Raw genomic sequence first — 13,967 nt, 5'->3', positions numbered from 1 at the left:
CAGAACACAGTGTGTTGCTCAGTTTCTGTTCTGAGTATTCCTCTTGTGTGCTACAGATGCTGCTAATGGAAACAGTAGCCATGGAGGGAAGAGCAGTGCATCCAGCTCCACTCCAGCCCGCCCAGGGAATTACTCTTTGTCACCAAGACCTAGCTATGCATCAGGAGACCAAGGTACAATTACCCATCTTAGAGTTTTGAAATAATGCACCTTAATTATGGAAGAAGTACTATGGAGTCTGAAATGATAAATTATCTGACAGTACACTCCCAGTTTTTCCTTAGCTTCTCATCGAAGGCTTTGAAGGTTTATGATTGGTGTGAACAAAGATGATTAAATATCTTGGTGATTTACAAGGATGAACCTACCTAGAAAATAATGTTGAAACAAATGAATAAGGAAATGTCTTGAAAAACCATGAGCTTTGCTGACTAAAGTACAGAGATCAAGGTTCTTCTCTGTTACATGACCCTGGGCAAATCTGAGCCTTCCTTTCACCATCTATAAAATGGTATAACAGTATACTTATCCTACAATGTCCAGTGCTGTTGATGGAATTGAATGAAATAATCTGACTAAAACTGTAAATTGTAAAACAGCATACAAATGTTAGGTGGTATTGTTAGAGTGACTTTTTCTTTTTTTTTAATTTATTTTTTATTGGTGTTCAATTTATTAACATACAGAATAACCCCCAGTGCCCGTCACCCATTCACTCCCACCCCCCGCCCTCCTCCCCTTCTACCACCCCTAGTTCGTTTCCCAGAGTTAGCAGTCTTTACGTTCTGTCTCCCTAAGTGACTTTTTCTAATTTTATCTTTACCTCTAAAGGAGTGGCTTAGACTTTCTGAGTATAATCAAATTAAAGACTCTGTTACTTTGAATTCTCTTCTTTCTTCCACTGCTAAGGACAAGGTTCATCTTTCTTTTTTTTTGCCTTAGCTACCATGTTCATTTCTGGGCCACCAAAGAAACGACACCGGGGATGGTATCCTGGGTCACCTGTCCCACAACCTGGTTTAGTTGTACCTGTTCCTACAGTTCGCCCTCTTTCAAGAACTGGTAAGATTTCAACGGAAGATGGGTTTTAAGTCTTTTTGAATTGGCAGAGATATCTTCTACTCCTATTCTTTCCCTGAACCTTTGAAGATAAATTTTCTTAACCAATCATTGTGTCCAGTCTTATGTAAGGAAATTAATAGTAGCTGATATTTTGTCTCCATCGCATCTGCCTTCCCTAAAAGTACTTGCGCCATCACAACAGATCTTAATTTACTATCTGGCTTTGTTTTGGTCTACAGTATCTATAAATCATTCTTTATATAGGGCATAATGCTACTAACCCACCATCATAGGGCAAAAATGGGCTTGCTTTGCTATTTGTGGTGTTAGATATGTTCTCCTGTTCTCTGGTTCCTTTTGTGACATACACCTTTTATTTCTGGTCTGGACGGTTTCGTCTGTGACTAGAAACCTGAAAAACCAACTGATTCTCCTTTATAATAGCTAGCCATGGCCATTGGGGGCCTACTGGTAAATGTTTAAACACTGGTCTACCTTGCTGTACTAAGCACAGACAAATGTAAATATACCAATTCTAAGGCATAAATGGGATTCTTTAAAAATTTAAATTTTTGTTTGCTCTAGATTATACTGATTAATGATGAATATATTCTTCACTCTTTTCTATATTTTTCAAATTTTCTTTAATGAGCAAATAAGCCATGATAATTGCAGTGGGGGTGGAGGGAGTTAAATAACAGAATCCAAAAGATTGCATGTAGAAAAACAACTAGAAGGAAAAACTAGGAAAATGCTAAACAGTAGTTATCTCCAGATGATGTGATTATGATTGGGTTTTTTTTTCCCTTTGTTTTTCTCACTTCTAATTTTATATAATAAACATGAATTAGTTTAATTACATAACAATGAATGAACCATTAGACTTCTAAAACTATATGAAAAGTTTTAAGACTATGTTGATATCAGTTGTATTTCATTTCACTTTCATGTCTAATCCTTCTTGTCAAACAACTTTTTTTCCAGAGTCCCTTTTATCTGCCCCCGTTCCACAGACTCCACTAACTGGAATTTTACAACCTCGACCCATTCCTGCAGGGGAAACTGTAATTGTTCCTGAAAACCTGCTGAGTAACTCAGGAGTTAGACCAGTAATTCTGATAGGTAAGGGAAAGGAATTCCAAGTTGCCTGTTTCTCCAGTTCAGTGTTTGTGTATTTACCAATGCACTCATGCATGTATTCATTCAGCCATATATTGATTCTTTCAGCTTTTAATGGTCAGCTCCCTCATGCTGTTAAGCATGTGACTAGAAGTTGGGAAGAAGGGAAAGTCCTTTTGCCCACAGGGAGCACTGTTTAGTGGGGAGTCCATCATGTAAATAAGTACAATATTGTGAAACTTGGCTAGTAGAGGTTTACAGCCAAGAACTACAATAACTCAAAGGACAGAAAGCTTAACTCTGCCTGGAGGGAGTTTGAGAAGACTTGTCAGAGGTGATGTTCCAACGGGAGGGTTGGCGAAAGTAGACAAGGTTGGGGAAAAGGATGTTCCAGTCAAAGGGAGCCAAACCACAGAGAAAAGAAACAAGCTGAACCAGCTAATAGACCCCCCTTGGGAGAACTAGGAGGTCCCAGAGTTGCATATCTGAATCATGGAGAAGTGTTTATGAATCACTTATCTTTATAGAGTCTGAGTCCTTCCAAACTGTCTGTAAGTGGAGGTGTAGAAATTTAGAGGCCCTTAGATTCCAGGACTAACTTAGTGCTTTTCAGACTCACATCAAGAATTACCTCATTTGGGGACTATGTTAGCTCAGGAGACTACCTGCTTTACCTTTAGGACTAAATAGATGGGGTGTTTAAACCCCACTGGATCATTTGGGTATGTCTATGTGAGATGTTATCTGATTTTTTTTTTTTTTTTTTTTTGGTTGACTTGAGCCTACTGGCATGGATGGTTTTGCTTCAAGCCCTGTCCTTTATCAGGCTGTCCTATCCACTGCTCCTGGGCCTATAGGTACTGGGAGAAGAATCCCAGTTGTTTAAATTCCATATGGTAAGGAAGTTCTTATTGAACATTTGAGTGGCGTACATAATGGAGTTAAGCCTTGGAAAGATATGTAGAACATGGCGACCTTTTGGAAAGTCTTACAGAGGGACTGCCCTCTTCATTATACCACCCAAACAGGTTATATTTTCAATATATTTTTGTCCTATCTACTTCTAAGATAATTTGAGGCTATATACTGACATTTGAGAAGAGAATATAAAAATGACTAAGATAGCAGAAAGGAACCTGCAAGTACTTGGGACTAGAAGGATTCTGCTTTGAGCTTATTAGCTTTTTAAAATGTTTAAGAAAACCTCAGGAAATGAAATATGTTATTGTAGTTTGTTTTGTGTCTTCTTATATGGAAAGAAACTTGATCAAGAATTTTATTGGAAAATATTTTATCATTACAATTTTACAAAAGGATGCAGAGATGTTTTGCAAATTCTCATCAATCCTCTGTAGCAGATATGATATTAACATGTCCCTTCTGTGGGAAACAGAGATAATATCATCTGAGTCTTGTGCTTCCTGTTCATCTGATTTAATAGAAGAGTAGAATTTGGAAGCATTGAGGAAATTCCCTAGAATATTTGAGTGATTTTGCTTGGTAGCCATCTCAGAGGGCAGGAAACTTTGTTAAGCATCTTTGATCCTAGTTGGGCAAGTACCTGGTTGAACCTTAAAAAGAAATGTTGAACTTTATTGACCTGCTTCTATTGGGGCAGGCTATGGCACTTTACCCTATTTCTATGGAAATGTTGGTGACATTGTTGTGAGTCCTCTGCTGGTGAATTGCTACAAGATTCCACAGTTGGAAAACAAAGATTTGGAACATTTAGGGTTGACTGGCAGCCAACTCCTGAGCGTGGAAAACATGATTCTTCTGACCATACAGTATCTTGTACGGCTAGGTAAGCGATTTTCAATAATTATTTGGTGGTGACAATTTTTATTCTTTTTTGCAACATGCTTTTTTCCTTTCTTTCCCCTCTTTCTCACGTTCATCCACTTGTCCATCTCTTACTTTACCCTTTTCATTTCTAACATTCTTTTCCTTCAACCCCACTCTCTATGACTGTTCTCTTTCTTCTCCCATTTCTTTTCTAGTCCTTTCTCCCACTTGCCTTCCCTCACAGCCCATTTCTCTCCTAACTTCTCTAGAATCTTGCTTCTTTGGGTCCTAGAGGAGATAAATTGCGCCACCTAGTGTCCAGTCGCATGATGGTCCTAAGGTCTCCAGAGTGGTACATAGAGGAAGAACCTCAAAGGGCTGTGTCAAGGGTACCCTTCTCCCTTGGGGAGTCTGGCCAAGCCTCCCTTCTGAAAGTGCAGGTGTCATCTGGAATGTAAATGAAGCCATTGCCTTACACATTTACAGTTTTCTACTTAGCCTTTTTATCTTGTTTATCCACTGTCTCTACATCCATTTTTTTCTTCTCCAGCTACACCCCTTTGATGTAGTCCCATCATGTTTTTCTTCATTGAGGCAGTGTCTGTGGACCTCCCTGAAAGGCTCTTTAGGCTGTAGGGTAAGGGGGATACATAGGTCATGAACCCTTCACTTCCTTTATTTGATATACCCTCCTGAGCTCCACAGTGGGTGTATGCAGGTGCCCTGACAATACTGTGGTGACTCAGCAACATTTACATTGCAATGTCCTTTATTTTGCAAACTGCAGCAGGTCATCTAACATGCAGCCTAATTATACATTCACTCTAGGGCCGCAAGCCACTCATTTACTTTGGAAAATATTCAAGATGTAAAATTACACATAAGAATTTTCAAACATTAAAATAATCCACAAGAGTACAGATTAAATTTCTTAAGTGTTAAATAATAAAAATACTGGGATAAACAATGTTAAAAAAAGAAAAGTTTCAGCTGGCCAAATTTAGTCTTTGGAGCAACAGCTAGCAACTGTGGCTGTAAGGCTTGGTGCCCCAAGAGTCTGAAGGCCTGCTTTGACATGGGCTTTTGAAACTTGCAAGGCTTTAGATATCTCATGAGCCACTTTGATGATAAACCTAGGACTTGCTAATCAGCTGATTAGTGGGTAATAAAATTATAAAAACCACCTGTGTCTGCAGCTCATTTGGTGTCATAATTTTCATTACTACATATACTGACTTTCAACTATGTTCCAAGATCGAAAAGGCTTCCAGATGCCTCCAGAATTAGTAAAACAAGCCCACATAGAGTAATGCTATTTATTGGAAAACCAAGCCAATCAGTACAGCACTTTTTTTCAATTTTAATATCAATTTAAAATATCGAAGTCCAAGCAGCCCAGGTGGCTCAGTGGTTTAGCGCCGCCTTCGGCCCAGGGCCTGATCCTGGGGACCTGGGATCGGGTCCCACGTCCCTCCATGCTCCCCTGCATGGAGCCTGCTTCTCCCTCTGCCTGTGTCTCTGCCTCTCTCTCTTTCTGTATGTGTGTCTCTCATGAATAAGTAGATAGGATCTTTAAAAAATAAAATAAAGTATCAAAATTCAAGTTAATTAAATGAACTAAATGATCAAAACAAAATGTCTCTCCTCAAATTACTAAAAGCTCTTACCTTAAAAAGAAAAATCTCTATCCAATTAGACCTCTCTTCTCTGCCCTTTAAGATCAGTTATTTCTAGAGTTTTACTGGCAACCAATTAATATATCTCTCAAAGTGCAACATGAATGGCTACTTGTTGTTGTTTTTTTTTTATCTAAATTTTGTACATTAGGACACCTCTTCTCAGCAACTCCCTTCTTATGGAGTCCTTGAATTTTTGTTTGTTTATTCATTCGTTTGTTTATTTTACCTTTAAAGGTTTTAAAGAGGGCAGCAAGAACATTTTCACATATGCTATTGCTTATAGACTTTTATATTTAATCCAAACTTTTAAAAGAACAAATCTAATACTTTGATGGCTTAGTTGCCTGGACATAAGAGGGAAAAAGAAAAACAAGATTCTTCAGAAGGAAGAGGTCTTTCCACTATAGTCATTTAAAAAAAAAAAAATCAGTCTGTTCTGGATGCCTGCGTGGCTCAGTGGTTTAGCGCCTGCCCTTGGCCCAGGACGTGATCCTGGAGTCCCGGTATCAAGTACCGCATTGGGCTCCCTGCATGGAGCCTGCTTCTCCTTCTGCCTGTGTCTCTGCCTCTCTCTCCATGTGTGTCTCATGTATAAATAAATAAAGTCTTTCAAAAAAATCAATCTGTTATTTCACAGCCTGAAATCTTTTGACGTAGAAAGTGAAATTAGCAAATCCATTGATCATTGGAGGGCTCTGAGTCTGGAACCTTGTCTTTTTTTATTACGGTAGCCCTATCTCAAAAGCCATCAAAACTGATGCCTAGGCTAAGCTGAGTTACTAGAGACCAGCAGCTGATGGGGAAAAAAATTACTATTATCAAGCTTGTGGGAAGTGGAGAAAAACCTCCTGCAATTTAATCATAAAGGCTGAGGATGACGGGAGGTGATTGGAAGCAAGGCATTTTGCTCTCTTACCTCATTTAAACTTTGGTACTTTTTCCTCTATTTCTCAATTCCTAACAGTAATTCAGTCAAAATTCTATTTAAAAAACGGGTCTTAAGGCAATGGAGAATGCTATTATGAATATGTTTGATAATCTTATTTTCTGGGAATGCTTTTATATGTGAAATTAATTATGCTGCCTAATAGAACATGTTACTCAGTCATGGTTTAGAGTGAGCCTTATGGGCACACCTATTCACCAGGCCTCTGAGCCTTCAGGGGGTCTATGAGAGGCTGTAGGGAATGGCAGCAGAGCCACATGCTTTTGAGCTGTCATTTATTCTGATGGAAGAAAGCTTTAAATAGCCACTTTCCCTTCAACTCATTTATACTGTGCATTTGTACAGTCAATATAAATCTATACACTTTGAGCTCCTAGTATGTACCTAGTATGTACCTAGTGATCACTGCCCATGATGCTAATTTTATAAAGCAAAATGAAGACAGAAGCTTTGGCAGCTTCTAGGTGATAAAAAGGCATCTACCTTCCTCTAGCAGGCAACTGGGGGGGGGGGGGGGGGACGGACATAAGAAGTATTAACACAATGTTACCATTGCAGGGTTCTTGCCCTCTTTTTCCATGGACGGCAGAAAAAACTCTGAGAGGATTTCAGTCTCCCTCCCTTTAGCATCCAACCAATCATGAAAAAACTTATTTCCCCCAATTTAAATTATTTTAAAAATATTTAATATTTTACCTACTTTTCTATATCCTAAAAATATTACTAAAACTTCATTTTCTTGCTTTCCCAGAAAATATGAGCGGGGCTCTGGAAAGCCAGCTTAAATTCCTATTGAGGAAGGAAAGATTCTGACTCATTCAAGGTGCCTCCTTCTCATATAGAAGTCCAGTCCTTTACACGTGTATTCTTCCCCAAGGGGATTTTAGCCCTGGGTTCTGAAATTAGTGTTTGATCTCAGGTCACAGACACTGAGGGGTTCTATCTGTCTACCAGAGCCTGAGCTTTCAAATCTCAGGTCTGCACAGCAAAAGAAATGACTGAAGAGCAGGAGTGAGCGTAGTCTCACTGGTTTCAATTTAAACTAAATGTAGGAGTTCATTTGAGTCCCTTGGATGCCAAATATCGACTTGCTTGTTTTATCCTAAAGACTGGTTGAGTTTATAAAGAGAATCAGAGAAACAAAATCCCCCTAATTCCAGGGGCTGTCGGTCACCCACATAAATTTAGCCATAACCACAGCTGGAAGAGAGGGCCAAATGCCATCCTTAACAATCCAGAATGCTGAGGAATAGCTAGATAACAGTGACATTCTCTATTAGGGAAAGTGTGAGGCTGCCTAAATATAAATTAGAAGTGAAAAATAATTAAACTTAATTTTCCTATGAACAGTATTCCTAAAATTAGGTACAGAGACAATACATTAAAATGTTTTTCAAAGTAGCTATAAATAAAACAAGAAATGAGTGAAACCTAAAGTTGGCTATATGCCAGTAGATTAGCTTCTTCCTTCATGAGTCATTAATCATGTCTGTAATGACAAGTTTAATAGCTCAGCAAATATACCACCTTCAGGGACCATCCCCTAAGATATACAGTGGAATTGATACTGATGCTGAGTACCTCCTCTTTTAAAAATATCAAGATTAGCATAAAGGAGAACAGAAGACTGCTTTTTTTTTTTTTTAATACTGAGGCAAAGAGAAGGTAACTTTACAATGGAAAATGGTTAGCAGGGCCTCCATTCCTGCAGCCACAATAGGAAAAGAGCTCTTTTGCAGTTGGAGTATGGTAGGCTTAGAAGGACTACACACTAACGTGTGTGTGTGTGTGTGTGTGTGTGTGTTTCTCTCTTTTCTAGCTGTGATTTTTAAAAATTCTAACTGTAATTCTCTTCAATTTAGGTCCTGATCAGATACCTCTCAGGGAAGAATTTGAACAAATCATGCTGAAAGCTATGCAGGAATTTACTCTGAGAGAGCGAGCCCTGCAGATGGGTGCTCAGTGTACACCTGTGTCACCAGGACAACTCCCCTGGCTTGCTAGACTAGTCGCCAGCGTATCTCAAGACTTGGTTCATGTGATTGTGACCCAAAACTCTTTGGCGGAGGGCATATCAGAGACATTGAGGACTCTCAGTGAAATGAGACACTATCAGAGACTACCAGATTATGTTGTGGCGATATGTGCATCAAAAATCAGAGGAAACGAATTTTGTGTGGTAGTATTAGGTGAGTAATGTTTTGGGTTGTTTTTTTTTTTATCCATTCATTTCAATCATCTGTCCATTTGAAAAATATTTATTGAGTGTTTCAAGCATCCATGTAATTAATCTCTAGTTAATTGCTCCAACTCCAGTTCTTCCTCCTTATTTTAACGTTTGTTTTTCTCCTCATATCAGATTTTTGTAGCCCTTAGTTTGGCTGGTGTCCCTGTCAGCTGGTTGTGGAGACATTATTTCAAAGCATGTCCTAGTAACAGATACCCTTGTCTCATGTAACTTCTGTCCTTAAAAGGTTTTAGAAATGTTACCACTCCAGCATGTGATAAAGCCATTGCCACAGGTGGCCTAAGCCAGTGAATCAAATTTGCCAGGAACTTAGCACATGTATTCACCAACTCCTCACTGAAGAGGATACTTCACGTTGTAACATTAACTCTATAGGAAAGGTTCAGAAAGTTGGAACATTACAAAATGTGTTTTTGTTTCTGGCACTGATTTTCTATCACGCACCATTATGAGTAGACAGCCATCTGGACTAAATTTGCTTTTTTCCTCTCTAGTGATGGTTCTTACCTGTTTCTACTAAAGAAGCCAAGCCCCCTCACTTTGGCAAAACCTGCCTGCCCATATCTCCATGACATAAATCTTGATCAGAAAGTATGATACATTAATTTTTTTGAATTTTCACTTGTAAAAACAACTAAACACCATAAGTTTATATTTTAAGACAGGTATTCATAATAACCATGCAAACACAATTTTTAAAGGTTTTTCACATTCCTACTGAGTCTTTAAACACATGTATAGTATTTTTCACAGTTACAAACATAAGGTATATCATTTTTCCCCTTGATCATCTAACATTTTATTATAAACATTTTCTTCTTAAAATTGCCATTTTAAATGCTGAGTAATTGTCCATCTTTTGACGTGCCATATTTTCCTTAACCAAATCCCTATAGTTACATGTTTTAGTTGTTTCCAATTTTTGCTATTATAAATCATATTTCTGTTAACATTTGTCCACTGATGCATCACTTCCTCCCTCTCTTCTGCAGGTCAGCATCAGTCCAGAGCTCTGGCAGAGAGCATGCTAACCACAAGTGAGTTTTTGAAAGAAATTAGTTATGAACTCATCACAGGAAAGGTCAGTTTCCTGGCATCACATTTCAAAACCACATCATTAGGTAAGTGGTTGTAGGATTCAGCAGCACTGCCAGTCCCTGTGTGATTTTCTGAATTTAAATTTTAGCCTGTAGAGGAGATGAGCATGGAGCTTAAACTTGCCTGCTGACCTTCCCTCATTTGGAATGGTTTATTCTCAGTATTTTGTTACTGACACAGCAGGTGGTCCAGAGGAAGGCACATGGGCACTGGTATGGAGGGCCTCAGCTCAGCCACTACTTAGTGGTGTAACCTTGGGAGAGATTCTTCCTCCCTGGATCTCAGTTTTCTAATATGTCAAATGGAGATAGAATGATGCCATCCTAACTGCTTTGAGTATTGTGGAGGTCAAGAGAGATACACCATGTAAAAGCATGTAAGTCGTAAGCACAGTACAAATGAGAGTAGCTCTGGCTATAGAGATACTGCTACAGACATGGCCAAGTGTAAACTCAGACAGGAAAAGCTGACTGACTGACAAATCTTGATGAAAACCCAGCTTAAGTGTCCAATGAGACTAATATAAATTTATCATTCCTTGTAATCTTATCTCCTCTTTATTATGTAATAGGCGATGATCTGGACAAGCTGCTAGACAAAATGCAACAAAGAAGAGGAGAAAGTGTGGTTACCCCTTTCAATGGAGATCTTAACGAGTGTGTGTCAGCTCAGGAGGCTGCCGCTATGATCCCCACGCAAAACCTGGGTAACGTCACCTCAGACCAAAAGGAGGAAATAGAAGCTAAGTCATTCTGAGGGTTTTCAGGTCTTGTTTTAGAGTCACAGATTATGACAGGTTTTTCCTCACTATCTACATAATAAATATGGCTCAAATTAAAAATGTTTCTTGATGGGGCCTGGATCAAACACCTTGTTCTTAGTAGATGTCTCCTAGAATTAAAATCAAAGTTGAAGACTTTATTATAAGCAGACTCTCTTTTTTTCCCAAAAAAAAATTCTGGCTCTACCAGCTATGCCTAGAGAGCTGTTGGTGCTATCTGAGGGCTACAAAGAACTGCTTGGAAGAATGTAGAATGCAGTCTGTGCAAGGCTTCTGGCTCTCCACCCCCTTCATTTACTCTCTGACATATAAAACACACATAATCTCAGGGATAGCAAGGCATCCCTGGCAAATAGCACAGCAATACCAACACATCATCTGCCCTACAAGCTTCCAGGATGCAAAAAAGGATAGTGGGAGGGGCACCTGGGTGGCTCCATCAGTTAAGCATCCAACCCCTGATTTCAGCTCAGGTCATTGAACCCTGCATCAGGCTCCACGCTCAGCAGAGAGTGTGCTGGAGATTCTCTCTCTCCCTCTGCCCCTCTCCACCCCCCTGCATACTCTCTCTAAAATAAATAAATAAATAAATAAATAAATAAATAAATAAATAATTTTTTTTTTTAAACCGGGGGATAGTGGGAACAGGGGCTAGGAGTTTCATCATTAGATTGGGTTCTTTTATGTTCAGATTTCTTCCCCAATTCCCTGTTGATAAGGACAACATAGGAGATGATCAAAAAAAGAATAGGACAGAGGGTAGGACAGATCCATAAAGTTGCTGCTGACAGCCTTCTGTCCTTCACTTGATAGGAATGTGTCATTTATATATTAGGACTGCCTCAGCAATAAAAGTAGCATGACTTGGCATCAGCTCAGTCACAAAAACAAATTCAAATGAACGCAATATTTTTTTTTAAGTAGGCTCTATGCCCAGTGTGGACCACATTGCAGGGCTCGAACTCATAACCCTGAGATCAAGACCTGAACTGAGGTCAAGAGTCAGACATTTAACTGACTGAGCCACCCAGGTGCCCCCACAATAAAATGTTTTTACTGCTGCACATTATTTGATGATAAAGCAATCATCCAGATGATCTAAAATGTATTCATATTATTTTTGAATTATTAACAAAGTTAGAATTTAAAAATTCTCAGAGTACTTACAGATTTCTACATATCCTTGCTTCCTTGTTTAAGAAACATTGCTTAAAGATATTTATTAGGTTTCCTCAAACTTTAAAATCTGCTAAGTTAAATTCTACAAAGTTATGTTATCACTTAGGTTAGTCCCCACCTATCCAACCTATGACAGGAAAGAAATAATAGCCTACCCAAAGATTTATTTTGAGTGGTAATTTTTGTGGGCCAAAAACCATTCTGCTATTAAAAGTTGCAGCTTTGGCCTTTTCTACTGGGTTCTCTTAGCCACCTTTAAATCTCCAGTCATTGTCAAGTTTCCATGTGGTTAGGGTATTATGACTACCATCTTTACCTTGGCCACATTGCAATTTTATTTTTTAAGATTTTATTTATTTATTTGACAGATAGAAAGAGCCTGCGCACAAACGGGAGGAGCAGCAGACAGAGGAAAAGGGAGAGGGAGAAGCAGGATCCCTGCTAGCAGGGAGCCTGAGGTGGGGCTCAATCCCAAAACCCTGGGATCATGACCGAGCCGAAGGCAGACACTTAGCCGACTGAGCCACCCAAGCGCCCCATGCATTTGGCTTCAGAAAACATTAATTAGTGCAGGTTAATTGGGGCTTTGTGTGTTCCAGCCAGACTTTCACATGTATTCCTGATAAAAAGCAGCTTTGTAAAGAAATCTTAAATGTTACCTGCTCAAGTATTCATCTACGCTTGTCTTGTTGTGTGTGTGTGTGTGTGTGCGTGTGTGTGTGTGTTTGCATGCCCACAGGTATGAGATTGATTGCTTCGTTATAACTTGTCATAAAAAGCTACTGGCATGCTTAGACTGTCTGGGCAATGTTCTTCTAATACATCACCTCTTGAGTAGCCAGCTGGCCATGTCATGAGTCAGGTCTCTTCAGATAGTACAGGCGTCAGCATTGAGTTGGCCACAACCACCTATAACTGCCAGGTCATAAGCACTGGCAAGTTGAGTGGGAAAAAAGGTGAAGGTAGTGTCTCTGTGACCTGTGTTACACAGTTCCTGGGGAGAAGAATTCCAATCATGTTGCAACTGACTTGTTGAAGAGGAAATGTTTACTGTGGCGCTGTCCAGATAAGTTCAAAGGAACTCCACATTAATATGGTTACCGCATCACCTCTTTCCCTGAACTCTGGGCTTGGGCACCTGACCTGTGCTGATACTCCTAAAGAAAACTGGAAATCCTTGCTTCCTCTGTCCAGAGATGGGTCCTAGCTCTCACTGTGAGAGTGTAGTTTGTCTCTACATTTCTGGGTGGGGGAGGGATATTGAGTAGTGATTTGTGAGCCAATCCGTCAATTTTAAAAGGATACATTTGTAAAATTACCACATCCACTCTTGAACACATCCTTTCAGCCAAGTTTTCAGAGAAAATAAGAAACCTATTAAAACTCAATAGACAGTGAAAATAGAACACTTGGTATAGAGCATTACGGTGTATGTGTGTTGTGTGTCCCCCTTATGAATACAGTGGCCATCAACAGAAGTGAATTAATCTTGTTCTCATGACTTTTTTATTTTAGATTTAGATAATGAAACCTTCCAAATTTATCAACCACAGCTAACGGTTGCCAGAAAACTCTTATCCCAGGTGTGTGCTATAGCAGATAGCGGCAGTCAGAGCCTGGACCTCGGCCACTTCAGCAAAGTGGACTTCATCATCATTGTCCCAAGATCAGAGGTTCTGGTCCAGCAAACTCTTCAACGGATTCGACAATCAGGTGAGATTGGACTTTCAAAGAAGAACTTACAGAGACCAGCCTTAGATTCCTACTGTCTCTTACTTTTGCTTAATCTAAATGTTTACAGGACGATTGCATCCTTTTTTACAGTATTACAAAATCATAAGACCACTTTAAACATTATTTCAAATTTATCTGTAACTTTTCCTTCAAAGGACTCTGACCCTTTTCCCTCCTAGGACAAGGGTAAATTGATGCACATGTTTGCCTGATACTACTAAATCTGTGATGTAATTGGTAGACTAGAAACTGGTCATTCTTTTATGAGGAGAAATGTTCTCAAGGCAGGGATAGCCCTACATGCCACTTGAGCTATGCCACTTGAGCTCCTTCTAT

General features: G+C 39.3%; 1 protein-coding gene across 6 annotated transcripts in view; it reads left to right on the top strand.

The window, feature by feature from the left end:
- Window positions 1-13,967, top strand: part of GREB1L (GREB1 like retinoic acid receptor coactivator) — a 269,533-nt gene that overhangs the window by 177,466 nt on the left and 78,100 nt on the right. For all 6 annotated transcript variants that reach the window (XM_049112844.1, XM_049112843.1, XM_049112842.1 and 3 more), the window contains 8 exons: window positions 57-173; window positions 943-1,062; window positions 2,047-2,184; window positions 3,800-3,985; window positions 8,454-8,780; window positions 9,832-9,960; window positions 10,509-10,643; window positions 13,413-13,610. In XM_049112844.1, the coding sequence (XP_048968801.1) occupies window positions 57-173; window positions 943-1,062; window positions 2,047-2,184; window positions 3,800-3,985; window positions 8,454-8,780; window positions 9,832-9,960; window positions 10,509-10,643; window positions 13,413-13,610 (1,350 nt within the window). The remainder of the gene's footprint in view (window positions 1-56; window positions 174-942; window positions 1,063-2,046; window positions 2,185-3,799; window positions 3,986-8,453; window positions 8,781-9,831; window positions 9,961-10,508; window positions 10,644-13,412; window positions 13,611-13,967) is intronic.

This window comes from Canis lupus, chromosome 7 (assembly GCF_003254725.2).
Source record: "Canis lupus dingo isolate Sandy chromosome 7, ASM325472v2, whole genome shotgun sequence".
In the NCBI taxonomy this organism is placed as follows: Eukaryota; Metazoa; Chordata; class Mammalia; order Carnivora; family Canidae; genus Canis; species Canis lupus.
Note: the sequence above shows the minus strand (reverse complement) of the source record. Positions and strands in the feature narration are given on the sequence as shown.